Here is a 25093-nt window from a genome sequence, read left to right as displayed (position 1 = left end):
GGGTCTGCCCACACAGCCAGCAGCCCCTGTCAGACAGGGAAAGACACTCTACCTTTGAGACTCACAGCTCTTACAAAGAGTTGTCAGGCCCGGGGAAGGGCTCCTGCTGTGAGGGCAGATGCCAGATACCCTAAGGCTGGTGCTCACAGTCTTGCAGAGAGAAACGCAGCCCAGGCACCTCTACTCCCTCCACACACCATAGGAAACAGTCTCACAGTTCAACCCTAGAGATGCCTTTGGCAGGTTTTCCTGGTAGCACCTGTGCTGCTATGAACATTTTGCAGCCTCAAAATCGTACATTGCCAGGGTCGATTCTTGCAGGCTTTGACAATCCCCGTGCTGGTGAGGAGAACACTTCCTGCATGCAGGGATCAGGCAGGCCCTTGACCTGCAGCGTGTTGCTTTGCAGATGGCACTGAGCAGGGTGTATGAAATCAGCCACGCTGCACAGAAGGGCCTGTGCTGACGTGTATGGGAATTTAACAAAAGAGAAAACCATAGCAACACCGGCACTCCTTCTGGCGAGCCTTGCGGAGCCCTGCAGGGCTACCAGGCCCTCAGCTCACGTGGGGCCTGCTGGCAGAGCTGTTCCTGCCAGCTCCAGCAGCACGGCCAGCAAGAGCCAAATACAGACTGCACCCACTGACACAGGTCCCTGGAAGCCACCTTAGCTTGGCAGTGCAGGGCCACTGGAACCCCTGGACACAGTTAGTGGTGCCAGTCTCTGTCCAGCTGTGTGAGCTCTCACAGGTGACACCACCACAGCGCTTAGAGTTGTCCCTTTTGGAGCTGAGCATCCTCTGCCAATCTGTGCCGTCGTAGGTCGTTGTCTGTCCGTCCCTGACCCACCCCCCAGCCCCTGCAGTGACAGTCCCCCTGCTGTGCCTCCGCAGGGACCGCGAGCGGGAGCACAAGTACAGCTCCAGCGAGAAGGAGTCGCACCGGGAGCGGCAGCGGCGGCGCCGCTCCTATTCCCCCCTGAGGAAACGCCGGAGAGACTCTCCCAGCCACCTCGAAGCTCGGCGCATCACAAGGCAAGGGGATGCTGTCCCGTCCTTTGGAGACAGGCTCAGCTGGCACTCCCCGGGGCAATGAGGGCTGTCCTTGGGTCCCAGCCCTTGCCAGAGGAGGTTTCTCCAGGAGACCGGGTTCTCTGAGCCTGATCAGCAGGCCCTTCCACCCCTCCTCTAGAGCTTGAGGATTTCCAGCTGGAGGCAGAGGGAGGATGGAGAGGGTCTCAATTTACAATAGCTGAAGGAAAAAAAGAAGATTAAGCTAGAGCAAGGACTCAGGTGCCAAGAGCATTCCCTCACAGGCTTCTTATTTCACCCTGCCCTGTGGCAGATGTCCCACAATGGAGAGAGTCAACTATTGACTCTACTCTTCATGCAGAGGGCTCTTTGGGACATCATCAAGTAGAGCCCAGCAGACTGGCTGGGATTTCTCCAGGGCTGTGAGGGTGGGTGGTTTGAATCCCAAGGCCCGTCAGCTACCTGATCTCCTTTTCCTTTTAAACAAACAGAATCCCATTTCTGGGAGTATTGTCAAGAGCGAACAGTGCTTTTTGGAGATTTGGCAGTAAGTCTGTCCTTGTGCTGCTGGTAACCCGCATCTCTCTGTCCCCACAGTGCCCGCAAACGCCCCATCCCCTACTACCGTCCCAGCCCCTCCTCCTCCAGCAGCGCCGGCAGCTATTCCTCCTGGTACAGCAGCTTCAGCCGCTCCCCGAGCCGCAGCCGCAGCTACTCCAGCTACCGGACGAGCCGGAGCCGAAGCTGGAGCAGCAGCCGGAGCTCGGGCCCCAGGAGCAGCCGCAGCCGGAGCAGGAGCTATGACTCAGGAGCCAGCTCCGACAGCCTGCGTCGTTAGGGAGTGCCACTGCTGGCTGACACCGGGTGCCGGCGTCACCGCCACATTCCTGGCATTCTCCGCTTCCTTCCCACCTACCTGGCCATCGATAGCAATCATCCCCGATACTGACGCGGTGGCATTGCCGGGTCCCCCTTCCCCGGTTCGGAGTAAGAGCCCTGGAGCGCCTGGTGCAGCCCCTCCGTCCCGGCGCGGAGCGGGTGGCTCAGTCCCAGCTGCCCAGGCCAGGCTGGAAGAAGGGTCGGTGCTTTCGAGAGGGTCTGTCCCGACAGACCTGCTCCATCCTCCCCGATGCTCCCATCTCCCCATTGCTACTGCTCTCCAAAGCACTACCAGCGGGTCCAAAGGAAAGAACTCTGCTCCTTGCTCTTCTGACAAACCAGGAACCAACAAATTAACTTCTGTTGGAGAGACAGACCCAGTTGGGGAGGAGTTTGCTGGAAAACTTCGGTGACGGGTGGGGGGGATGGCTGTCTCCACCAAGGCAAATACCAGGTCCTTTGGGTCTCTCCTTCAGAGCTGCTACCCATTCTGCAGAGAAAATATTTAATTTTTTGCCAGTCAGCCAGTCCCTGCTATAAATAGAAGGCTAGAAATCCCTCCCAATGTACTTCCTGGGGAAAAAAAAGGCTGTTTGCTCTTTCTCCTGCCCTTTCCTACCAGATAGCAGCACCTTTTGCAGGGTTGTTTTATCCCCCCTCTCCCCAGCACTGAATTGCTTGCAAACCCTTGCTGAGGTCTGAAGCAGACCTGGGGCTGGTGGGGTACAAGGCAGAGGGGAGGGCCAGGCCAGGCAGGGGAGACAGGGGCCGTGGGCTTCCCCTCTTGGAGAACAGGTTGGGTTTAGGTTCTTCTTCAGGGAGCATTGCCCTTGTGCATTGCTGGTGGGACCAGAAATAGCAGTTGTGGGGTGCAGTCAGAACACACAGGGTTAAAAGGGCATTGCAAGAGCCAGGGGACCCCAGTTCCCCTTCCATAAAACATGCAGCAATTTGAGGCAGGATTCCAGGCAATCATTCCTCCTTGAGCCCCTCTGGCTGCCTGTGGCAGGATCAGCAGCACAGCTGCAGGGGCCAGTGCCAGGCTGCAGCAGGATGCACTGGTGCCCCAGTTTGTTACTGGGAGGCTGGAGCAGCACAGGGGGACAGGAAGGGCCCGCCACTAATTGCCTGTTTTGCCAGGGAGCCACAGGCTGCCCTGGGCCCTGGGGTTTTGTCTCCCTGCCAGCCCAGCTGCCTGCGCAATTACTGTGTTTTGCCGGGTAACAAAGGCTTCTCCCAGCACAGGCTGAGCTGGTGCTGAGGAGTTTATTTCTCTTACAACACCTGGGTGCTTAGAGACGCTAATTTGGGCTTAAGACTTCCCTCCCTCCCTTTTTCCATCCCCTCCCCTTCCATCCTGCATGATTATTAACGAGTTTGGGCTTAATGAGTCAAGGAGGTGCGTGTTGTTTAAGTGTTACAGAAAAGGGCTGAGTGCAGCCACCATCTGCAGGAGGAGAGGGCCTAGAAAGGAATGCAACCCACCCCCCACCCCCCATCTACAGAATTACCTACAGGCCCCTGGCAGCTGGAAAAGGGACAAAGCAGCAAGGGGAGGAAGGCTGAGTGCCAGGAGCTGCTGTGGTGGAACTGGATGATCGCCTCAGCAAGCCTATAAATCTGTTATCTGTTGGAAAGTACAGCAGCACAGGCAGGGATTCCATCTGGGTGGTACAGGAGGAAGTTTTATGTCAGGGACTCTTTCCCAGGAGCTTTCCTGATGTTGGTCCTGTTGTCCTGTACCTTCAATGTCCAAAGCTCCCCTTTTCCCAGACCCTCATCCCTCACCTTGCTTGCTGCAGGCAATGTGAGCATGAGGGGGTTGAGGCAGAGAGCTGGGCACTGGTATGGTTGGTGGCTTAGTGGGGATGGGTCCATCTTCTGGAAAGACCCTTTCTAAGATACAGAGAGAAGTGCTCCTGGTAGGGCTGAGCAAATGCTCCAGGGATCAAAGACAGGATGCCACTGCCTTCCCTCCTGTGCTGGCCCCAGCAGCGACCCCTTGGCCACCTTCTGCAGCAAACTCCCTCTCAAAAGGGCTGAAAACCTCATGCTTCTTCTCCAAAGAGTCTCTCCCAATTTGATGCTGAAATGCCCCATCCTTCTGCTCCCTGGGAAGATCCAAAGGCAGTGATGGGAACCCAGACCTCTCCAGCTCTACCAGTGTTGCAGGAGCAGCCTCCTGGCCCTTGGCACCCTGTAATGCACACACAGAGCTGCAGCAAGGAAGCAGCGAGCCCGAAGATCCAAAACCAGGAAAGGAAAGAAGAGGGGCTTCGTGCAACTGGTGTAAATACCAAACTCACACTGACTGGAATCCTTGTGACTGGGGACAGATGATGGAAGAACCACACCAGGGTTGGCAGCATCCACCCTGTGTGGGCCAGGAGATGACCCCAAGGGTTGTGTGGGGCAGCTCCTGCACTCGTCCAGCTGATCCCTCCATCAAGGACTGCCTCTGCCTGTCCAGTCAGTGGCAGCTAAATGCTCCTGGGGTTTCCCAAGCAGACTTGCATTGGAGTAAACCTCTCTAAATTATTTATTTATTTATTTATTTATTTAATATTATTATTATTATTCTATTTTTCATTGTATGTCAGAATGGACCAGTATTTATTTATTCTATTTTTTTTTTCTAACGTTAAGTTATTTTTGGATCTGTTTGTTTGTTCAAATGTATCCATGCCGCCGGTCTCGTGTAAAGGTTTACAGCGGTGGCCCCTCTCAGTGAGGTGGCCGGAAGAGTGACAGTCGCTCCTGCTGCCACCGCGTCCCTGTGCGCTCTCTTGGGACGGACGAAGGGGCGCAGGGCAGAGCTGCGCGTTTTCACGCTGGAATCTCGGGTTTCTCGTTAGATTTGTGCAGGAATGCGATGGGTGTGACCACAGAAACGGGGCTAGGACGTGTCGGAGGTGACGGCGAGGGTCTGCTGGCCGGCCGAGCCGGGGTGTCGGCGGTGCCACCAGCGAAGTGTCGCCTGCGCGGGCGCCGGCCGGGTGCCAGCTGGCCCCGCGCTGTTTGCCTTGGCTCCGCCGCCTGCGCTCAACCCGAAACCCGCCTGCTCCGCGCAGCCACCGCCGCTTTCCCTGGGAGGATGCCGTCGCCAGGACTCCCCTGCCGTGTTTATCCCTGCGCGCTGACCCACCCATGGGAAAACAAAGGAGATGAGACTGTGAGAAAGCGATCCCTGCGGAAGGTCCTTGCAAAATCCAGCTTCTGGTGGCGGCTCTGATCAAGGCTGTGTGTGTATGTGTGTGTGTGCACATGTGCATATACATGTGAGTTTTCCTCGGTGTTATTTATTTTTTAACTTATTTAATATTTTTAGTACAAGCTTTAGTACACCCTTCCTGTTAGTGGACAGATGGGGTTTCTGTGGGTTTGTGTGAAGCTGTGAGTTTTTCTGTCTCTGTGCCTTTTGCCAGTGCTTTTTAAATTTTTTTTTAAAGTTGTTTCTCTCATTCACTGCTTTTATGGATTTTTGCTCTGCATCCAACATCTGAGATTGCTGCAGGTGCTGTCTGTAAAGAGCAGGTTCACCTGGAGGAAAGGCAGCTTGGTCATTTTGGTGTTGGTGAATCGCTGCTGTGGTCAGACACACAAGGGGTGTTCAGGGCTGGCCACAACATCAGGATAATATCTGGGCTGGTTTTTGGGAGCCCTGTCTCACACTCAAAGGCTCTTTCCCAGATGATTTTGAATCATCCCACAAGCACCCCTGCTGCCTTTCCCTGGCAGAGCCCATGTCACAGCGCTCACTCCCAAATGTCTCCTTGACCCTGGAGCCATCAGCTCTCCCCATTCACTGGACCTGCCTTGGCTCTGGGTTTGTCCCCTCAAGGGAGACTTGTCCCACCTCTCCCAACCCCATGCTCCAGAAAATCCAACACCATTTCTGCAGGTTTGCTGGGAAGCAAAGACAAGGGATATTTCAAAGCAATGTTCTGTTCTTTCTTCATTGGTTGCAGCACTCGGCTGAGCTTTGCTTTATGTTAACTGCAATTTTCTCAATGTTTTTGTTGTTTTGGGGACTGAATTTGTACCAAACTTGTCTGCAACAGCCAATCACTGTTATTTTGCTATGCATTGTACATATATTGAACAGGCTGAGAGGACTTGGCCTCTATTTAATATTTATTTCTTCTATTTATTGAGCATTACTTTAAAAAATGCTATTTGGGTCATGCTGTTGGGTTCATAAAGGCAGGAGCCTTTGACGTGTTGCCAGATATATTGGAGATAGGAAGGCAGATTTGGCTCATTTGGACCTCACCACCAGTATTTAGAGAGAGGAACCTCATTGTGATGGAGATGGGCAAGGCAGGGGAAAACTCTCCATCTCCTTGAAGCAGCTTCTGATGACAAATGACATCCCCCTGGAAAGGAGTGGGGAGTTCAGAGGTGATAGGCCAGCTCTGGTGGAGGAATAACCCTGCTTCTCTTCCTCTGCCACATGGCATAGGGCTGCCATCACCAAAAATGCCTGGAGTTCTCTGATCTCCCACTGCTCGTCCCCTCTTCCCTCTGGAGGTTGGGGACACTTGTCACCTTTTGCATCAGTGATGAGGAAGGGAATAGGATGGAAGTGACTGGCCATGGTCTCCACCAGGAAGCAAGTATGTCCACCCTGCCCCATCCTGAGACCCTCGTGCTGTGTCCTGCTTTGCCCCCTTCCCCAGGCTTTGTGCCAGTAGCCTTTCCCTGGTGTGAGCTCAGTAGCTAGCAGGGCTGGGAGGCCTCCCCTGCTCTGTCCAACAGGAGCAGAACTTGCTGCAGGCATCCTCCCCCAGCTTTGAGAAGAGCATGAGATGTGCTAAAAGCCCCACCCTGCCCCAGCATCACTCCACCAAGGCTGCAGCCACTGCTCTGCTCACCCGGGGGAGGTGTTTGTGCTCCTGGGGCAGAGCTGCCTGTGCTGCTGCACTGTGGACACAGCTCCAGTGTCAGCCAGTGAGTGCCAGCGCTGGGCTGTTCCCACACAGCTGGCCCAGAGCTGCTGGGTGCTCAGCCTCGGGCTCCTGGGGTATTTGAGAAAGGGGCAGGCTCAGGTGCCTAAGGGAAGCCTTTCCCTTTAGTGTCCAGTGGGGTTTTATTACCTCTTCACCAGAGAATAAATAATTCTCATCACTTTGCTGCTACCTGGCAGTTTGCACATGACTGGGAGGGTCTCCAAAGCAACAGTGTCGTGGTTAAGGACCCCAGCTTTTGGGCTATTCCCTAGAGAACAACACCCTCACAGCCCAGGGCAGCTCTCCACCTCTGAAACCCAGGGAATGAGCAGAAGATGTAGAACAAAAGCCCAGACATGAGAAAAGCCACAGGGGAAATGGTGCCTCTGTTCTCTGCCTGTTGGTTGATTCCACCCCCAATGACACCGGCACATCTGTTTGTTTGAGTTCACTGTAAAGCTCCCCTTGCTCTCCATCCACATGTGTTCTGTATCCTTTAGTCTTCCTGGGTGTTTGAGTTGTTAGCCTGGTTAGAAAAAGGTTCCAATAAAGGTTCAGACAGCATTTCCTTTGCATCATGTTCCTTTTGCATACAAGTGCGTGCGGGGGGATATTTCGGGTTCTTTCAGCTGCTCTGCAGGGAAGGGCATGTGCCTCCACTCCCAGCTGCTGAGGACTGGCTCCTCAGGGCACTGACTGAAGCAAAAAAAAGTTGTGGGCTAGTATTTCTGGCAGCTCTCCTTTCTCTGCTGTGCCAGGCCCTTTGGATCCCCCACCCTGTTCAGGCACTGGGAGTCCAAGCCAGAAATGCGTCCATCTGTCCCTGGAGGTCACACTGGGCTCACCAGAGCTCTCCTCAGGGCTGTGCCCTTCCCTTCCTGCACAGCCTTTGCTCCGAGCCCTGCACAGAGCTCCCATGCCACAGGGTCGTGCCATTGTCACCTTCTGGGCAGGAGCTGGGGGCACTGGGGACTCCCCAGCACCCTGGAGTCCCCCAGGGGAGTAGCAGCACCAGGCCATGTCCCCGTGCTCCTCAGCAGGGCTCAGATGGGCACCCAGGAAAGGTCTGGGTGTGGTACAGGTGGACCGTGGGGACACGGGGCAGCATCCCCAGGTCACTGGGAGGAGAAGGGGGGCTGCAAAGGCACATCACGCTTCCCAGAGCTGGTGTCGTGGGGTGGCTGGGCAGTGGGAGGCAGCCGGGAGGATTGGAATGACAACAGGAGCTAAATTGGGATGGCCCAGAGAGGGTGAGAGCAGGCGGGAGGAGGGGACGTGTGACTAATGGGGATGAACAAGGCGACAGAAAGAATTCCTGGCCGGGGAGGGAGGATGGCCTGGAGCTATGTGGGAAATGTGGGATGGGGGATGTTATGAGGCTCCTGGAAACACGGCAGGATCGTGGCACTGCCTGAAACCTCCTCGGGGCTTCTCCCTCTCATCCCGTGCGCTGCTGCTTGCCCAAGGGGGTGGCAGGGCTGGGTGCTGGGGCGATCCTGCTCCCCAGCCTGAGATGTGCCCAGCTGAGCTCAGGCTGTGTGTGACAGTGACCCCCAGGACTGTCCCCGTACTGTCACCCACGGGCACCAGGAGTCCCCAGCCAGGCAGAGGCAGCCGGGCAGGACAAGGGAATGGAGGGGGATGCTCAGTCCCTCCACCAGCAGCTGCCTCCCCGCACCAGGAGTACTCAGCTGGCACCTGGGACCCTCTCGGGCACCTCCAGGCATCCCTTCGGACCCCAAGGAGACCCCTGTGATGCCCAGGTGTCTCCATGCACGGGGGACAGCCCTGCCCTAGTCAAGGAGAGGCAGCTCCCCATCCCCAGCGTGATTAATGCCATGGAGTGACCAGCGGCTGCATCCCTGAGCGGCCTGCGCTGCATTAAAGCCTTCCTGCCGCAATTACTTCCACAGAGTCCATTAGAAAAATTGCAGATGCTGGAGAGAAGGAGCATGATGCAGAGCCAGGATGCGGCATGAGGAAGTGGCTCCGCCGCCAACGTCACCCTCATTGATCACATCCCATCCTCCAGCACAGCCCGCTGCCCACCGGAGCCGTGCCCGGATTGCCTCCATGGGGACCCCGTCCCTGCCAGCCGTTCCCCCGCCTGTGGCCGGGCTCGGGGCCGTGTCTCCCGGCGGATGCTGGCTGGGAGCTCCCCCTCCAGTGCTGCTGCCGCGCCCCTTCCCACAGCTCGCAGCCCGCTCCCGCCGCTGCCCTGTAATTACCGGGCCGGCCGCGGCTGTGATTAACGCCTCGCCCTGCCCGCACCGCGATTGCGGCAGGGCCGGGGCATGCGGCGGGGCCAGGAGGAGGAGGAGGAGGAGGAGGCAGGTGCTGAGCAGCGCCGTGAGCGCCCAGCTGCTGCCCGGGGTCCGTCTCCTTCCTGCAGTTCGGGGATGCTTCTCCGGGCCCAGCTGGTGAACGTGGCCAGAGAAGCGGTGCTGGAGAGCCCCATCCTGTGTCCCTGTCCCAAACACTCTCCACACACCCCCCGTGGGGTCCCACTGCCGGGGGTGCCAGCAGTGACCCATTTCCCGGCACAGCGGTGCCGTGGGGACACGTGGCTTTACAGTGAGGGGAGCAGCTTGCTCAGCCCCACCGCGGTATTTTTAACAGGTGACAGCGGGGTGAAAGCAGCCAGCCCTGAGTGAGTTTGGGGCTATTTTGGGCGGGCAGAGCAGCAGGAGGGGGCGGCAGGGGCCGGGGCAGCTGCCGAAGCGCTGTGGCCCCGTGGCAGCCGGGATCCTCGGGCCAGCAGGAGAGGTCAGCTGCCACTGCCCAAATTCTCCTCGGCTGTTTCATCCTCTCCAAAATACTCGGCTGACAGGGCAGGACTTGCAAAACACACACCCCCCTCCTCCGAAATCCATATAAATAGTACTCGCCCAACGGCTGGAAGGTTAGAGAAGTTTCTGGGCTCCAGGCTCAGGCATTTATTGCAGCTCTCACCCAGGAGCAGCAGGGAAAGTTGCACATAAAGTGCTGGAGAGCGAGAAGTGAGAGAGAAGCTTTTTAATCTCAGGATATTTGGGTTTATTATTTTTTTTCTCTCTCCTGACAAGAAGTTTTATTTTCCTCTCCCCAGTCCTGGGATCGCAGCCAGACAGGAAGCGTTTTCTCGCGGCCAGAGAGCTCCCTCCGTCCTTCCTGCGCTCCTCCAGCTCCCGGTGATTCAGCCTGAATTGATTTTCTCCTCGTCCTTCACCTGGTGCCGGGAAGGAGGGACCGTCCCCGCGCACCCGCGTCCCACCCGGGGTGGATGCGTCTCCTCCGGGACCGGCTCCCGGGGGAAGTTTGCAGCCAGGAGCAGCCACACAGAGGCTGAGGCTCCGTGCGAGAGCCCCGGGGACGCGCTCAGAGCCCTCCGAAGGAAGCCATGGCCGATAGCCAGATGCCCTTCTCCTGCCATTATCCCGGCAGGCGCAGCCTCCGCGACCCTTTCCGGGAGCCCGGCCTGACCTCGCGCCTCCTGGACGATGACTTCGGTTTGTCGCCCTTCCCCGGGGATCTGACGGCGGACTGGCCCGACTGGGCTCGGCCCCGGCTCACCACCACCTGGCCGGGCCCCCTGCGCGCCGGCCTCGGCCGCACGCCCCCCATGGCCCCCGCCTACGGCGCCCACTTCGGGGGGTACCCCGAGAGCCGCAGCCCCGCGCCCTTCCCCCGAGAGCCCTGGAAGGTGTGTGTCAACGTGCACAGCTTCAAACCCGAGGAGCTGACCGTCAAAACCAAGGATGGCTACGTCGAGGTGTCAGGTGAGAGCCGAGGCACCGGGGAGGTGGCACTGCCAGCTCAAGGAATTGCTGCAAAATGCCAAAATCGCCTTTGTTTTAAGGTGGCGGCAGAACCCTCTTGCTTGGGAGCAGGGGAGGACTGCAGCAGGGCTTTGGGGCATCTCCAGAGGCAGTTTGGGTTCACAGGGGGATCTGGCTCACAAGCCATGGCGGTTTGCTGCCGAAATGAGAAAGGACACGTGTGCTTTGGGGTAAATCTCCCTGCTTTCTGCCCTGGCTGGCAGCAGCCTGAGCCGGCAGCCAAGAGGGGCCCCAGCTCTGCTCGGTTAATTATAGCCAGGGTGAGGTCGGCACGGAGGGAGATTCCCTTTAAAGGGGCCGAGGGAGAGGCTGGGAGGAAAGGAGCAGCTGCTCACAGCCCCCAGCCCAGCCCCGCTCTGAGTCGGCCAGAAACGCGTCCCTGAAAAGTCAATTAATGTCGGGAACAGTGGGTGTGGGGTCCAGCACTTTTGGGGTGCCCACAACTGCCCTCAGTGTCCCATTAGCCTGGCACTGACATTCTCCATTGTCCCTGGGTCTGCTGGGCTGGGATCACCAGGGAGGGCTGGGGGCTGCCACCTAACACAGCTCTGAGGGTTTGTTTGGAGCTCACTGCAGCACAGGGGGAAAGCCACAGGTCAGGGGGGTTCAGGCAGCCTCTGGCTGATGCTCCAGGTACAGGGACCCCCAGCCTGACAGAGGGGTGGAAAGGAGCCCATCTTTGGGAGTGAAGCCAAGGGGGATGCTGCCACCTACAATGGTTTTATTATTTGTTTATTTTCTTAAGCCCCAGCTCTTGGCAGCCTGTGAGACTCCAGTTTTCCACTGGAAATGTGGCTGTGCCATATCTAGCGTCTCCTTCCCCCACATGGAGAGGCTTCCTGAGCCCTCCCCAGAGGAAGAGTTTGTACTGGGGCAGGGAAACAGCTGCTCGGAGAACTCCTCTTGGGTTTAGTTGTTGTCGTTTGTTGGGGAAAAAATAATCTCCTGGTAAGGTGCTGATGTGGGGTGTTGGCCTTTCCTGCAGGCAAACACGAGGAGCAGCAGGTGGAAGGAGGGATCGTCTCCAAGAACTTCACCAAGAAAATCCAGTAGGTACCGGTTGGCCGGGCCGAGCTCTGCCAGTCCCCGTGCCCCAGCTCACACACACAGGGACAGTTTCCACCCCAAAATCTGCCCTTCTGCAGCACCTGCCCGGCCGGGCCGGGCCATCGAGTGATTTCCCAAGGGAAGAGAAGGAGGGCGAGGCCTTTTCTGAGGCGCTCTGTCAGTCTCCTGCCCGCCCGGGGCTGCGTCTGGGGCCGGGGACAGGAGGGGAGCGGGGAGGAGGCGGCCCCGGGGAGCAGCGGGGCCCGGCGGGCGGGCTCCACCGCCAGCCCCGGAGCGCATCCCGGCATATCCCCGCATCTCCATGATGTCAGTGAGATCGCTATCGCGGTGACTCACCCGCGGCTCGCTTTGGCAACAACAACCGCAAAGGCGAGCCCCGACCGATGCGGGGGGCAGATCCCACCCGCGGGGCTCGCACGGTTAACAGGGAAAAGCATCAAAGCCCAGGGCATGGGAAGGGTTTCCTCGGTTGGCGGCGGCTCCGCTTTGCTTTTCCACCCCGGAGGAGCCCTGTGCATCCCGAACTCCCACGGGAACGCTGGGGCGAGCCCCGCTCGCTCCTGCCGGGCGCTCGGGCTCCTTTTACGGGCAAGGCTGGCGGCTGACGCGGGCTGCGCCGGCCGGGATTTACTCCTGCCCCGCGCGGCGCAGGCGGCGCTGACATCCCGTCAAACACATCTGCCGGGGAGATTAAACAGAGCTCCCGCGGGGGCCAGGCCGGCCAGGAGCCCGCTCGAAATACCCCCCGCACATTCCCAGGCGCTCCAGTAATAACAGAGGCTTTGCCGGGGCGCCGGGGCTGCTGCCTCGGCACCGCTGGGTCCCCGCCCGCTGGGGGTCCGAGGGTGGGGATCCACCGGCGATGCAGCATCCTAACCCATCCTAACCCACGGTCTCTTTCCTGCCCCCCCGCAGGCTGCCCTACGAGGTGGATCCCATCACGGTGTTCGCCTCCTTGTCCCCGGAGGGGCTGCTGATCATCGAGGCTCCCCAGATCCCCCCCTACCAGCAGTACGGCGAGGGCAGCAGCGGCAGCGAGATCCCCGTCGAGAGCCAGGAGGCCACCTGCACCTGAGCAGCCACCCTCGGCACCCCCGTCCCTTGTCCCCTTCCCCCGCTCCCCGGTCCCTGCGGCGCGGCGTCCTGACAGCCTCGGGCAAGGGTGACGGGTGCCGCTCGCAGGGATGGCAGCACCCGCCACCCCAGCCGAGAGCCGGGGCACACACCGGGTGCCGGGCCACCGCCCCTGAGGGCTCCTAGCGCTCCCAGGTGCCGGCAGAGGTTTTGTGCCCACGGGGCCAAGCAGAAAGGATGCTCCTCCTTATGGTTATTGGTTGTTCCGAGTCGCTCGGATGGGATATTTATAACGATAGCAAAAAAAGGGCCTGGTTTTTTTTTCTTTAAAAATTGACATGGAAACCTGTAGCTCTGTGTCTTTCCTCCTCCATGAGTTGTTTTGTTTTTTTTTTAACTACATCTCTGCGAAGGACACGCGTCTGGCGGCGTGGCCTCCATCCTGAGAAACGGTCTGCGTGCTTTGAACGTTGGTTTGGGGTTTTGGTGTTGGTTGTTTTTTTTTTTTCATTATTTCCAAAGAGAATTTGTGCTTTTACTTGTCAGACCCGAGGAATAAAACCCAGTTGATGTTCTTAGCCTCTGCTTGTCTTGGCTGAACCGGTGGGGCAGTGGTGGGGACAAGGGGAATGTCACAGTGTGCCACCTCCCAGCTTGGCACAGGTCATCCCATGAAGGCAAGGGCAGGAGAGATGTGTGGGATGCCTGCACTGATGGGGGAATTCCAGCTCCCAGCTCCCAGCTAACACTGGGGCCTGGCAAGGACCATGGGCTCATCCCAGCCTCAGCCCCTCAGGGGGTTGAAAATGTTCTTCCTGCTTGGAGATGCTAAACCAGGCTGTGAGTTGGGAAAGTTGGGTTTCCCCATCCCCACTTCCATTCCACCATGCCAGCTCCCCACCTGCAGCTCCACAGGGAAGCACCTCCCAGTGGAATGGCAAATGGTGTCTGCTGGATTCTGGGCACAGCCTTAAAACCATTCCTGGGGGTAAAGCCCCATTTGCTAACCCACTGCAGTGCCTGGGCTCAGCAAAGCCCAGCTGCCGATGGGAGGCAGGAAATTTTCCATCAATCTGTGCAGCACCTGGGCCAGGCACCCAGTTTTCCATGTCACCAGGACCTCAGAGTTAAAAATACAGCCTCACATGTTCCCTCTGGCTCCTTTGGGAGGTGGTTACCAACAACACCCACCACGTGCTGCAAACCCTGGCCCAGCACCGTGTGCCACCAGTCCAGGTCGTGCAGGGGAACCTGGGCACTCTCAGCCAGCTGTGCAGATTAGATTTAACACCCAGAGCTGGGCCCCCACCCCGATGGTGCAGAGCACAGCCAGCCCCAAGCTCAGCCTCTCTGGCTCTGCCAGGCAGGGCTGTGAGCGCAGCAATTTTTATGAATAAAATATAATCCCTGAAATGCGATACCCACACCGGCATGGAACGCCAAAAAGTCATGAGTCACAGCCCCAGCCCTGTGTCCTTGTGCCACTTGGAGCCATCAGGCCCTGTGGGTGACACCTCCTCAGCACAAATTGTCCTTCCTCTTCATCACCCCTTCAGAGAGTTATTTTTATCAGACTTTAGAAAAAATATCCCCAGGCCCAACCTCAATTTTTTCTCCTTTCACAGAAGGACCCCAGGGGTTCCTGGGGACACGCTCAGGCCCAGCACTCTGGCTGGATGTCCCTACACCCATATCCTGGCCCTGCACCCCTGTCTGGCACAGGATGGTTCCCTGAGCAGGGCTGCAGGTGCAGGGGACCAGCTGTGACTCCACAGGGAGCTGCCAGGGGGGAATGAGCCACGACTGAGCCACTCTCCCATCCCAGGGTATCTGGGGAGGGCTCCAGGATGGTGCAACACCAGTGCTGGGACAAAGGGAGCTCCAGGCTCAGCTTTGGGGCTGCTGCACTCACACAGCAGCTCCTGCTCTCGTTCCTGCTGATCCTGCAGTTTGGGGTGAGTTTTGTTTTTCTTTAATAGCTTTTTGCTTTATTTGGTTCTGCTTTCTGATGAATTCCTTAATAGAGTCTTATAAAAGCTGTTGTCAGCTGCATTAGCAATAATTTCCTAATGGCTGGGGTTGGCATTGGCAATTAGCACTAAGGACCTCTTCCATGGGCAGCGTGCTCGGGCCTGTGCAGACAGCAGCTTCCCAAGCTCTTGGATGGTCTGGAGTATCACATCCTAATGAAATAATTGTAACTGGAGATCCTGAGGCTCTTTTCAAGTATGATCTGATTATCCCTGCAAAGGAGGTTTGAAACAAGTAATCCCTGGTGGTGTTTCTGCAAATGCAAAAATTGGTTTGGAAACGCTGGGGCACTTCAGCACCAGCCTCTCCCGCCCTGTCTGAGGAGAGGGGGGGATCTGTGCATTTCTGGGGCTCCAGGGGCAGCAGAGCTGGGGCTGCTGGGCACTGGGAGCAGTTTGCTCACCCTCCCTCCTGGGTGAGATGTTGGTTTGGAGCAGTTCCAGCCCATCAGTGTGTCAGAGCACATCGTGGCTCAGTACAGAGCCAAGGGATGGACCCGGGGCAGGCTCTGACTGAGGGCAGCCTCCTCCAGCAGGGGAGCAGTGGGCATCCTGTGGGTGGATCTGACCCTGGGGCTGCCTGAGGGAGCCCAGGAGGGGCTGGGATCCTGGCTCTGCATTTTGGGACCTCTCTCACTCAAGGGAGAAAGGGCAGGGCTGTGATTATCAGCAATTCACACTGCGTGGGGCAGCCCAGCCACAGCAGCACCTCTCTGCCAGCCCTGCCCCAATCCCTCCAGGAGGACAGTGCTCCCTTCTTTCTCCTGGAACAGCTTTAGACTCACAATATCCACATCTTCCAATCCCAAATGATTTGCACTGCTGAAGGAGACAGAGGAACCATCCTGATCTGGCCTTCCACATGCTGCTCTTGGAGCAGCACTGATGCTGGATGGGGAGGAGACAGGAGCAGGTGCCTGGAAGATTTTATTTTATTTTATTTCTAAGAAGTCAGTTCTGATGAAATACACAACCACATCTGAAAGAGCTGGTGGGATTAAATAGCTGAATGCTGGGCAGTTTGTAACTGGCCCTGGTGGGGCAGGAGAAAGGAGAGTGCCTGTTCCAGGAGAGGAATTCTGGGGGTGGGGCTGAGGAGGAAATCCAGCAGTTCTGATGCACCTCAGGACCATGAGCTTGCAAGGTTCCCTCTGAGGAGTGCCAGCAAAGCTCTCCTGGGCAGCTGGAGGGAAATGTGGGTGGTCCACGCAGCTTTTTTTGCTTTGGGTTAAATTTTGGGTGATCCCTCCGGCAGCACGAGCGGGTGATTCCAGTGCTGCCAGCTCAGGGCTGGAATGGGCTGGTGGGGAGGGCTCAGCACCACGAGATAAGGGGCTCCATCATGGGAAACTGCCCTTGGAGGACCTGCTGCTCCCACCGTGAGGGCTGAAGGACGTGAGGAGATAAGGATAAGGTCACCCAAGCCGTGGGAGAGCTCTGCAGGCAGCTGGGTGGCAGGAGGCTCAGGAATCCTCCTGCCTGTGTCCTGCTGTCTGTCCCAAGCTGCCAGGGAAGCTGTGGAGCACCAGCTGCCCCCTGCAAGGCAGGGACAGGGGGCAGTGGGCCCAAGGGGTTCCGAGTCCTGCTGACAACCCACCAGGGCTGGGCTGGGGAGCACGTAGCTCCCAGCAGGGCACCAGCTCCCAGCCCGTCCCAGAGGATTTATTTTCCTAAAATGGAAGCAAAACTGAATTGATTTATTTTGGTTGGCAGCGTGTGGAGCTGGGTAAATAATCCACAAGAAGCTCCAGAGCTGTCCAGATCCCCCAGGCACCTCCAGATCCAGGTCCCTTCTCCTAGAAGAACGGGGTTCATCTGATTTTCCAGCTGCCCAGCTCCTGTGGCAGGAGCAGCTGCTGGCTGGGCAGAGCTGTGGCCAGGGGCCAGCACAGCACCTCCCAGAGCTGTGTCCATGCTGCTCTGGGGAGCATCACCCTCACTGACTGCCCATGGATTGGGACACCCCTGCTGGGATGCCCTTGATGTCTCCCTGTTGGATCTCGCTGTGGGGTGCCCACAGAGACCCCTTTGTTGTTCCATGGGGTTGTTTGTGCTTTCCAGCCCCTCTGGGAGCCTCTGCACATGCAGGAGCCCAGCCTGGCTCCCCCCAGCATCCTCCTCAGTCCCTGGGGCTGCAGAGCTCCCTGGCCCCCAGGCCACGTGCAGCTCTCCAGGCTCTCTCTTGGCAGCTGCTCCTGCTCCTGCAGTGGCTCCATCTGGGTTTGCACTGGGGATTTGCTGTAGCACTTCCAGGAGTTTTTCCTTCCCAGGGCCCTCTGGAGCATCCCTGGCTCCCCAAGGGTTTCTCACCATTTCTCACACGGATCTCAGCTGCTTCAGTTCAAGCCAGTCCCTTTTCCCTGAGAAAATATCCTGTAAGCACCCAGGTGTTTCTCTGCTGTAGCTGAAGCCATTTGGGGGTTTTCATGTTTCTCTTTGGGAGTTTCTCCTCCTTTGGAGGTTTTGCTTCCACGAAGTTTTTGTCTCCACTTGCAAAGCAAATCTCATCTGCTTTATTTTGGATGTCTCCAAAGGGAACTTGGCCACGTGACGATCGTGGGGACAGAGAAGCAAAAACTTACCTTTTTTTCTAATGGAAGAACCCAATGTCACAGAAATAACCCACCTGACCAGATGGCCTTTCTCCTCCTTCCAAATTAAAGGCTGGAAAGCCATGAAATGGCCCAGCCACCCCTGGGAGCAGATCAAGAAGTTCCTGCAGCTTCACCCATCCCAGCAGAGGGAAGGGGGAAGAGATCTCTGTGGGTAAAGCAATGCTGATTATCATAAGGCATCAGCAATGCTGATTATTATAAGGCATCAGCAATGCTGATGATTATAAGGCATCATGTCCTGGACCCCCCCAGCAGCACAGACCTGCCTGGGTGGGCACTGTGGGTGACCCTGGTGTTGAGCATCCCTGACCCATCCATGGAACTGCAGCTGCCTCTGGGCCCAAATTCCAGGCCCAAATTCCCTGCTCAGGAGCTGCAGCCAGATGAAGGAGAGTTTTCTCCTATTTGTTTTCTTTTGTCAGTCTTTAAACCCAGTTGCAAATGCTGCTGATAATTAAGGAGACTCTTGCCATTTGGGTGAAGTGCTGAAGAGCAGCCTCCTGCTCCCAGCCAGATGCTCCCCAGCAAACCCATCCTGGAGGAGAGGGAAATTCTGGCTTAATTTTGATTCTTTCATACTCCAACAAAAACCTCCCTATCCGAGGCAGCCTTGGAAACCTTTCCTTATTGAAAGACCTCCTTGAAATGCATTGTAGCAGCCAAGGAGGGTGGCTATGAAGCACAAAAAGCCTGCAGAAGAGCTCATTAAAACAATAAATTACAACTAATTAGAATAAATCAAGCTAAATCATCTCCAGTGGGAAGGTAAAATGAGGTGTGAGTGAGTGGTTTTAATAAGGATGGTGCTAATCCCCAGCTCCCCTTTGAGATGATGGTGAGTCCTGCTGCAGCAATGATCCCACTGCTGGGCCCAGGCTGGAAAACACACATGGACAAAGAGGAGAGTGGAGCTGATGGCATTTTGAATTGTGTCCCAGCCTGAGCTGCCTGTCCCTGTTTGCAGTGGGTTTGGGGGCAGCACAGCACCCACAGTGGCTCACAGAGGTTGGGGTGTTTGCTCACTTTGGGGTTTGTTTCTGTTCAATTTGCAATGCACAGGGTGGCTGTGAGGTTCTGCTCCTCTCCTGTCACTTCATCACCACAGCCACAGCAAAATGACTTCTCTGCATAATGAGCAGTGAGATCATTGCAGCCTCCTTGGCTCCAGATCATTTCTGCTCCGGTCTCCAAAGAGAAAAGTGCTCAGAACAAGGAGAGGAGGAGGGAGCTGTGGGATGAGTGCCCTGCCAGGGTCGGGCTGGATGGGGCTCTCAGCAGCCTGGTGGAAGGTGCTCCTGCCCATGGAGTCAGAAGGTCCTCAAGGCTCTTTCCCTTCCAAACCATTCTGTGGTCATTGAGCAGAAGATCTTCAAGCTGCCAAGGCAAAAGGTTGATGCTGAAGAGAGTGAGTCACTTCTGAGAGCACCTGGAAGGGGCCCAGAGCCAGCAGGGCAGTGGAGCTGCAGGGACAGCCCTGCTCGAGCCTTCCCTGGCTGCCAGCTCCCTCTGAGGGATCAGCACTGCTGCAGTGCTGCAGAAATGTATCGGTTTCATTAGGCTGGAATGATTAGCTCCAGGCCTTGATAATGATACTTAATGGATCTAATATTTTGGGGGGCGATTATGCTGCTGTGTACAGCGAGTATATCATTAATAACCTTCTTTAAACCTCCTTGCTTGCACTGCCACTAATGATGCTCAAGCCCTTCTTATGCCTAAGCCCAATTAGCTGCCAAGAAAGAGGCTTTGTCCCGTGGAGGATGCCTGGCTGTGCTGGGAGGCAGATGCTGATGGTTTGGGCAGGAGGATGTTTGGATTTGGGGGCTGGACCCTGCAGGGGGGTCAGGGCAGCCCTGGTGGGGGCAGGCAGTGGTTGAAAGCCTTGGGATGGCTTTGCTCTGTGCAAAATCCCTTTCTCAATCCCACCCAGAGTTCTGCAGGGGGGTTAACGCCAGTCAGGGCCTCCCCACGTCCTGGGTTTTGTCACCTCTTGGTTTCTGTAGCTGAGGGTGTCAAACCCTCCTCACCCTTTTCCTGGGGGATGATGGCAGATCCATAGAGGGCTCTGTTTTCTCAGGGAAGATATCCCTGAGAAATATCCCACATTATTCCTCTGTGGTCCCCGTGCTGGATGCAGCCAGGTGGAAGAAGGAATATCATCCCTGTCTCCACACTCCCCCTGAACCTTTCCATCACCTCTGGGAGGAGGAACCAGACTTGGCTGCTTCTCTGCTCCTTCTCACCCAAGCCTCCTTCCCATCCTCCTGCAAGTTGATTAATCCATTAGGATTAACCTCTCTTTAACTCCTTGATTAGCTGCATTTTAAAACTCCATTTGTTTTCCTTTTTACATCAAGCTGGTGCCAAAAAAAGAGGGCAATTTGCAGCAATACTGATTTAATGCAATTTCTGAAAATCAGGGTGAGTGTTGGGAAGGTGTGCTCAGCATTCCAACTCCTCCCAGCAAGCTGCAAGGGGCTCCATCCTGCTGGAGCCAGGCTTGGGAAGAGCACCACAGAACCAGGTGGATTCCTGAGTCCCCAGAGCTGGTTTCTGATGGCACTGGGGCAAACCTGAAAGGTGCATCCTGCTTTCAAGGTGGTGTTGGGGAAACTGAGGCTCTTGTGATGTGATGTGGGCTTTTTGGTCCCACAGGAGCGACCCCTTTCTCCACTGGAAATGTCCCTGATTTCCCTGGACTGTGCGTGGCAGAAATTGCCCAAGACAGGGCTTCTTGCTCTGAGACAGGATCATGGTTTACATCCATCCAGGTTTAATTTACCAGGTTTAGACCTGGTCCTGGCTTTACCAAACCCAAGTTCAGTCCATTCCCTAGGTGAGCTACCAGACCCCTCCAGAATCTGGGGGTTTTTGATGACAAAAACTTTTCCTGTCTGTGGCAGGGGTTTGGCTCAGCGTCAGCTCCGGCTTTTCTTATGGGACCCTTCTTTGCCATGCAGGAGCCACGTGGGAAAAATCCCTGATCTCTTCAAAACTAAGCAAACTTCCTGGCTATAGACCAAAATCTCTGCTGTTCAAATGCCTGTCTGTCCCTTCCCAGCCTGTCCCAGTGGGAAGGAGGGAATGCTCCATCCTGGGGCTGTCCCTGCTGAGCTGGGGCTGTGCTGGGGTGAGCAGTGCTGGGGTACTTCCATGGTGGGAGCTCCTTGAGAGCAGCAGGGACATCACTGGAATCTTCCTCCTCCTCCAGACTCCCCACTGCAGGATGTTTATCAGGACCTTTGAGGTGTCTCTAAGGTTTTGGAGCAGTTATTGTGTTCCTAAGCTATTTTGGGGTGCATGAGTGGGAAACACACATGATGAACACGTGTGCAACAGCCTGCAGCTCCAAGTGTTCAGGCAAGGGAAACTTCTTCCCAGTGCTGAAGAAAAACAAGACAAAACCAAGCAGAAATTGGTGCAAAACCAAGCAGAGAGCTTTGCCTTGTAGGACTGCAGCTCCCAAAGCTGGGCCCCCCTGCACGGGTAGTGTTGGAACAGGGAAATTCTCTCAGGAGCTGTCTGGGAGCTGTCAAAATATATCATAGCTGCTGTTGAGGTTTAAAAAGCTTCACGCTGATGCACAATTTAGGGGAAGCATCTTGCATTTCCATAGATGTACGACAAGATTTTCTGAAATTGCAATGATATGAGAAAACATCTTTTAAAGTGGAACCCAGATGGCGGGAGGAAATTGTGCTGTTTGAATTCTCTTCAGATAAATCGAAGCTAAAGGGATGTTAAACATTTTATAGGTTTTTCCTCCCTCCCCCACTTCCACCACCTGCTACTGAAATGACATAAGAAGAGCCATCAAACAGTGAGATCCTTACAGCACATGGCTGGGGAAATGGCTTCATCTGAGGGCATTTAACACCCCGAGATCCCAAACCCAGCAGGGTCAGCTCGGGGCTCCCTGGGGAGGTGCCTTTTGGGACAGGAATTTCTGGAGGGGCTGCCAAAGCCATTTCCAACAAAGGAGTCATAAGGGTTCATCCTGGGGGGTTGCAGTGGGAGTGCAATGCCGTGTCTGGAGCTGTATTTCTCCTTGGAAAGCACCTCCTGCAGGAGGCAGACACCCTCACATGCACGAATGGAGCATCTGGCTGTAAATCCCCCTAATTCCAGCCATGCCCAGAGCTGCTCTGCCTTAGGGACAGGCTCTTCGAGGTGAGGTCTCAGAGCTGCCCCAGCAGCAGGCATTGCCCTCGCAGGTGCTTTTTGTTTTCCTGCTCCTTGGCAAGCAGCATTTTCACTCCTGAGCTAAATATGTCACTTTGTCTCCAGCGGCTGCCAGGCTTTAAAGCGCTGGCACCTCGCGGAAGCACCCGGAGGACAAATGCCAAGGATTACACACCGTCCTTACTCAAGGAGGAGGGACTGGGCTTTGCGGCTCCTTGCTTTTGTTTTGAAAGTAAAACGAGCCTGTTTACCTGGCTGTTTACTTAGGCTGGGTGAGTCACAGCCCTGCAAACGTGCGCGGGCAGGTTCGTCCCCTCGGACGGGTCCCACTTCCCGGGGATGGGCTCGGGGGACACCGTGAGCAATAGCAGCAAATATTCCAGCCTTGGCTGTGCTCCTGCCGGGGAGGGTGCTGGGGATGACAGGGGAGCAGCGCTGGCATTCCCGGGAAGCCTCTTCCCTGTCCATCCCTGCTTGTGCTGGAGGGCACCAGCGGCGTGGGAAGCCTCGGGGATGGGCAGCACCTGCCCCCCAGCTGGGTCAGGAGCTGCTGCTTCCAGCCCCATCCTGGCTGGTCCCCCTGGGGCAGTTTTGCCTCCAGCCCATCTCCGGACAAGCTGTTTTTACACACTCCTTTTAAAGTTCTTCCCAGCGTTGTGGGATTCATCCCAGCAGATGGGTCCGTCCCCAGGCAGGGTGGTGCTCCCCACGGGTGGTGAGGTGGCTTTGTGCTTAACACCAAACGGAGGTCACTGCCAGGGCATGTGGCTGTGTTTTTTTAGAGCGCTTCCCAGCTGGGATCTGGCTTAGATTTTGGGAGAAGGGACCCTGGGCAAGATCCCAGCAGCTTTTTTAAAGGGCTGAGCCTGCAAGGAGCACCTGCTCATCACCAGCGTGGGCTTCCCGACTCCCAGCAGAGCTGCAGAAACCACGGGGGCTGGGACTGGGTATTTTTAAACAACCTTGGCCGGGCAGGCTCTGCCTTTTGCTGTTATCTCTGCCTGCAATTCCGGAGTGATTTGGAGAGAGCCGTCCTGCAGCTCAGCTCCCGCAGCCGAGGGTGTGCAGCCACAGCGCTGCCTCCTTTAGCACAGCAAGGGATGCTCAGCAAATATCCCAATCTTCGCTCCAAATTGCTCCCAGCACCAGGTTATTTTGGAGAGGGAGGGCTGCTGTGATACCTATTATCCCCACAAACCCAGATAATAATAGTGATACCGTGTGGTGGAGCGCTGTTAGTGTAACAAGGCTGTCTCTTGTCCCCAAGAATGCTGCGTGTGGCAGCTTGCTCAAAAGAGAGCCACAACAAGGCTGGCAGCAGCCAGGGATGTTCTGCACTGCTCAGCTCTGCTCCCTGGCTGCTGCAGCCCCGATGTCCTGGCGTGCTGTGGCTCGTAGGGACACCAAGAGCACGGCCCCAGGGCTCAGGGGTGACTTGTTTTGGCAGAGATGCTTCCCTGGGCCAGGCTGGGCCTGCCTGCCTCACTGCTCCCTCCTCAATCCATGTGCTGCTCAGAGGGTGGCCTTGCCCAATGGATCCCAAATGTGGGATCAGTGGAGGCTAAATGCACCCCATGGGGTGAGCAGCCCAGGGGCTCACACCCTGCTGCTCACCCTGCACGCCCCGTGGGATGGGCAGATGCTGCATCGCCCCCACAGCTGGGCACAGCTGGGCTCCCAGAGCAGGCAGCATCAGCTTGTAGCTGGAGGCACTGGGTGCTTCCCTTTCTCCTCTCTTGTTCCCTTAAAAAAGGTATTTCAAACATGAAAGCGCTGTGAGGACAGGCGCTTACACATCATGAATGAAATAAGGATATGGGAGGGTTTCTGTAGGAATTCATCTTTGCTGTATCTGCTTCTCAGCGAGCCATAAACTTCCTAAGAACATAAAAATCTCACTTTTTCTTCCTCTTGAGCACATACCCAGTGCCTGTTTCCCCCAGCTGCAGACCCTGTGCATGAGCAGAGAGAATGTTCTCTGCATCCACACTGAGAGCGATGCTGAACCTCCCCCAAGCCTCAATAACTCCGGCGTTTTCCGTTTATAATGGAACGGGGAATAGAGAGCTCTGTGGAAGTGAAATGTCTTTCTCAAATCATCAGGTTATTTTTATGTGCATCAATACTTTCTCATGTGTGTGTAAACACCTCCCCCACACGTGCAGCTTTATCTCAAGGAGTGAAATAAAAATAGCTGGGGATTGAAAGGGAAGCGGGTGAGGGGGCGGTTGCTCTTTTGGGAAGAATCTCTTCAAGGTTCAGAAACAGCAAAGTCACGGTGACAACACGATCTGACAGAAGCCCGGCCTCCCTGGGCCTGGCAGGAATGGAAGAGCTCTTCCTGACTGTCCCTCTCTGTTCCCATGTCTCCTCACAAGCCGAGCCCAGGCTCGGCGCTGCTCTGGGGGAAGTTTTGAGCAGGCTCTGCCTGCCAGGAACTGCTGCTCAGTGGCTGGGATGAATGCCCCCCATCCTGGCAGATTCTGGGATGGCACAGAGGGATCCCTGTCTCTCCAGACTCCTAGTGATGCCCCCTTGGCCCAGCTGCTTTCCCTTGCCAGTTCCTGGCCCTGCTTCTTCCCTGCATCCCTGCTCTGCATGCCCAGGCTGGGCCAGTCTCAGGGGGAGGTGGTGCTTGACCCCAGAGGAGTACAGGGATGTGCTGCAGCTCGTACAGATGATCTCTAGACTCTTATTTCATTCCCCCCAACCTCCCTGACAGGAGAGTAGCAAAGGGATTTCTGAGAGCTCAAGCTCTGCAAAGTGGAGAGGAAATTTCCCTAGGGAATGTAAATTAGGAGGGTTATATCATCTGGCAGAGCTGTGCCCTGGCTTAGTATCTTTTATGGTCATTGCTTTTCTTATTTTTTAGTGATAACAAAAGGAGGATTAGGAAATCCCCCACTGTAGGAAGCTGCATGGCTGGGTGGTGGCACGTGGGGGACAGACATGGTGACTGTCAGCACCAAGTGTTTCTGGAGGGACAGGATACACCCAGTGCCCATCACAGCATCAGACCTCAAACTGCACCAGCTGAACTTTGGCTGGAGCAGAAATAAAACCCCCAGGTCTAATAATACCCGGGTGCAGCCAGCTCCAGAGAGCCTCTGCCAGCTGCTGCAGTTTGAGTCACGAGTCACCCAGGCACAGAGTTGTGCAAAGTCACTGTTCCTGTCCCAACCATCCGGGTCCCACAGGTCCCCTCTCCCAGCTGCTCCCTCGGGGGCCTCACAGGGGTTGGAGGAACCCAGCTCAGCTCAGGCAACTCCTCCTCCTCATCCACTTTGGGAAAGAGCTGGGAGGATTTCCAAATGCCTCCGCTTGGCAGCCAATCCCCGTCATTCCGGTAGGGCACTAGAAGTCAGCCTGGAGAAAGTTCAAGGCTGTATCCTTGATTTTTAAACATTTTAAACTTAATTTCTGATCCCCCTCACTCTGCACAGCACC

General features: G+C 56.2%; 2 protein-coding genes across 2 annotated transcripts in view; both read left to right on the top strand.

Annotated features, from left to right (window-relative positions):
• The window catches only part of SRRM4 (serine/arginine repetitive matrix 4), a gene marked incomplete at both ends in the record, with an annotated part of 40385 nt that extends 38516 nt beyond the window's left edge, over positions 1-1869 (top strand). Inside the window, 2 exons of the mRNA XM_084217290.1 lie at positions 894-1034; positions 1629-1869. Coding sequence (XP_084073416.1) covers positions 894-1034; positions 1629-1869 — 382 coding nt within the window. The remainder of the gene's footprint in view (positions 1-893; positions 1035-1628) is intronic.
• Positions 1870-9755: 7886 nt separating this feature from the next.
• Positions 9756-13397, top strand: HSPB8 (heat shock protein family B (small) member 8). Its single transcript, XM_084217351.1, has 4 exons — positions 9756-9858; positions 9948-10617; positions 11663-11726; positions 12661-13397. The coding sequence occupies exons 2-4, from the start codon at positions 10239-10241 to the stop codon at positions 12818-12820; spliced, it is 603 nt and encodes a 200-aa protein (XP_084073477.1). The 5' UTR covers positions 9756-9858; positions 9948-10238; the 3' UTR covers positions 12821-13397.
• The last annotated feature ends 11696 nt before the right edge of the window (positions 13398-25093 follow it).

The sequence above is a fragment of the Fringilla coelebs genome (genome assembly GCF_963513975.1).
Source record: "Fringilla coelebs genome assembly, chromosome: 17".
Classification (NCBI taxonomy): domain Eukaryota; kingdom Metazoa; phylum Chordata; class Aves; order Passeriformes; family Fringillidae; genus Fringilla; species Fringilla coelebs.
Note: the sequence above shows the minus strand (reverse complement) of the source record. Positions and strands in the feature narration are given on the sequence as shown.

What these genes read in the sequence shown, in the direction of transcription:
- HSPB8 (XM_084217351.1), top strand. Translation starts at nt 10,239, where the DNA reads ATGGCCGATAGCCAGATGCCCTTCTCCTGCCATTATCCCGGCAGGCGC. An exon ending in TGGCTACGTCGAGGTGTCAG is followed by an intron (nt 10,618 to 11,662) that starts GTGAGAGCCGAG and finishes CCTTTCCTGCAG; the next exon opens with GCAAACACGAGGAGCAGCAG. An exon ending in AACTTCACCAAGAAAATCCA is followed by an intron (nt 11,727 to 12,660) that starts GTAGGTACCGGT and finishes GCCCCCCCGCAG; the next exon opens with GCTGCCCTACGAGGTGGATC.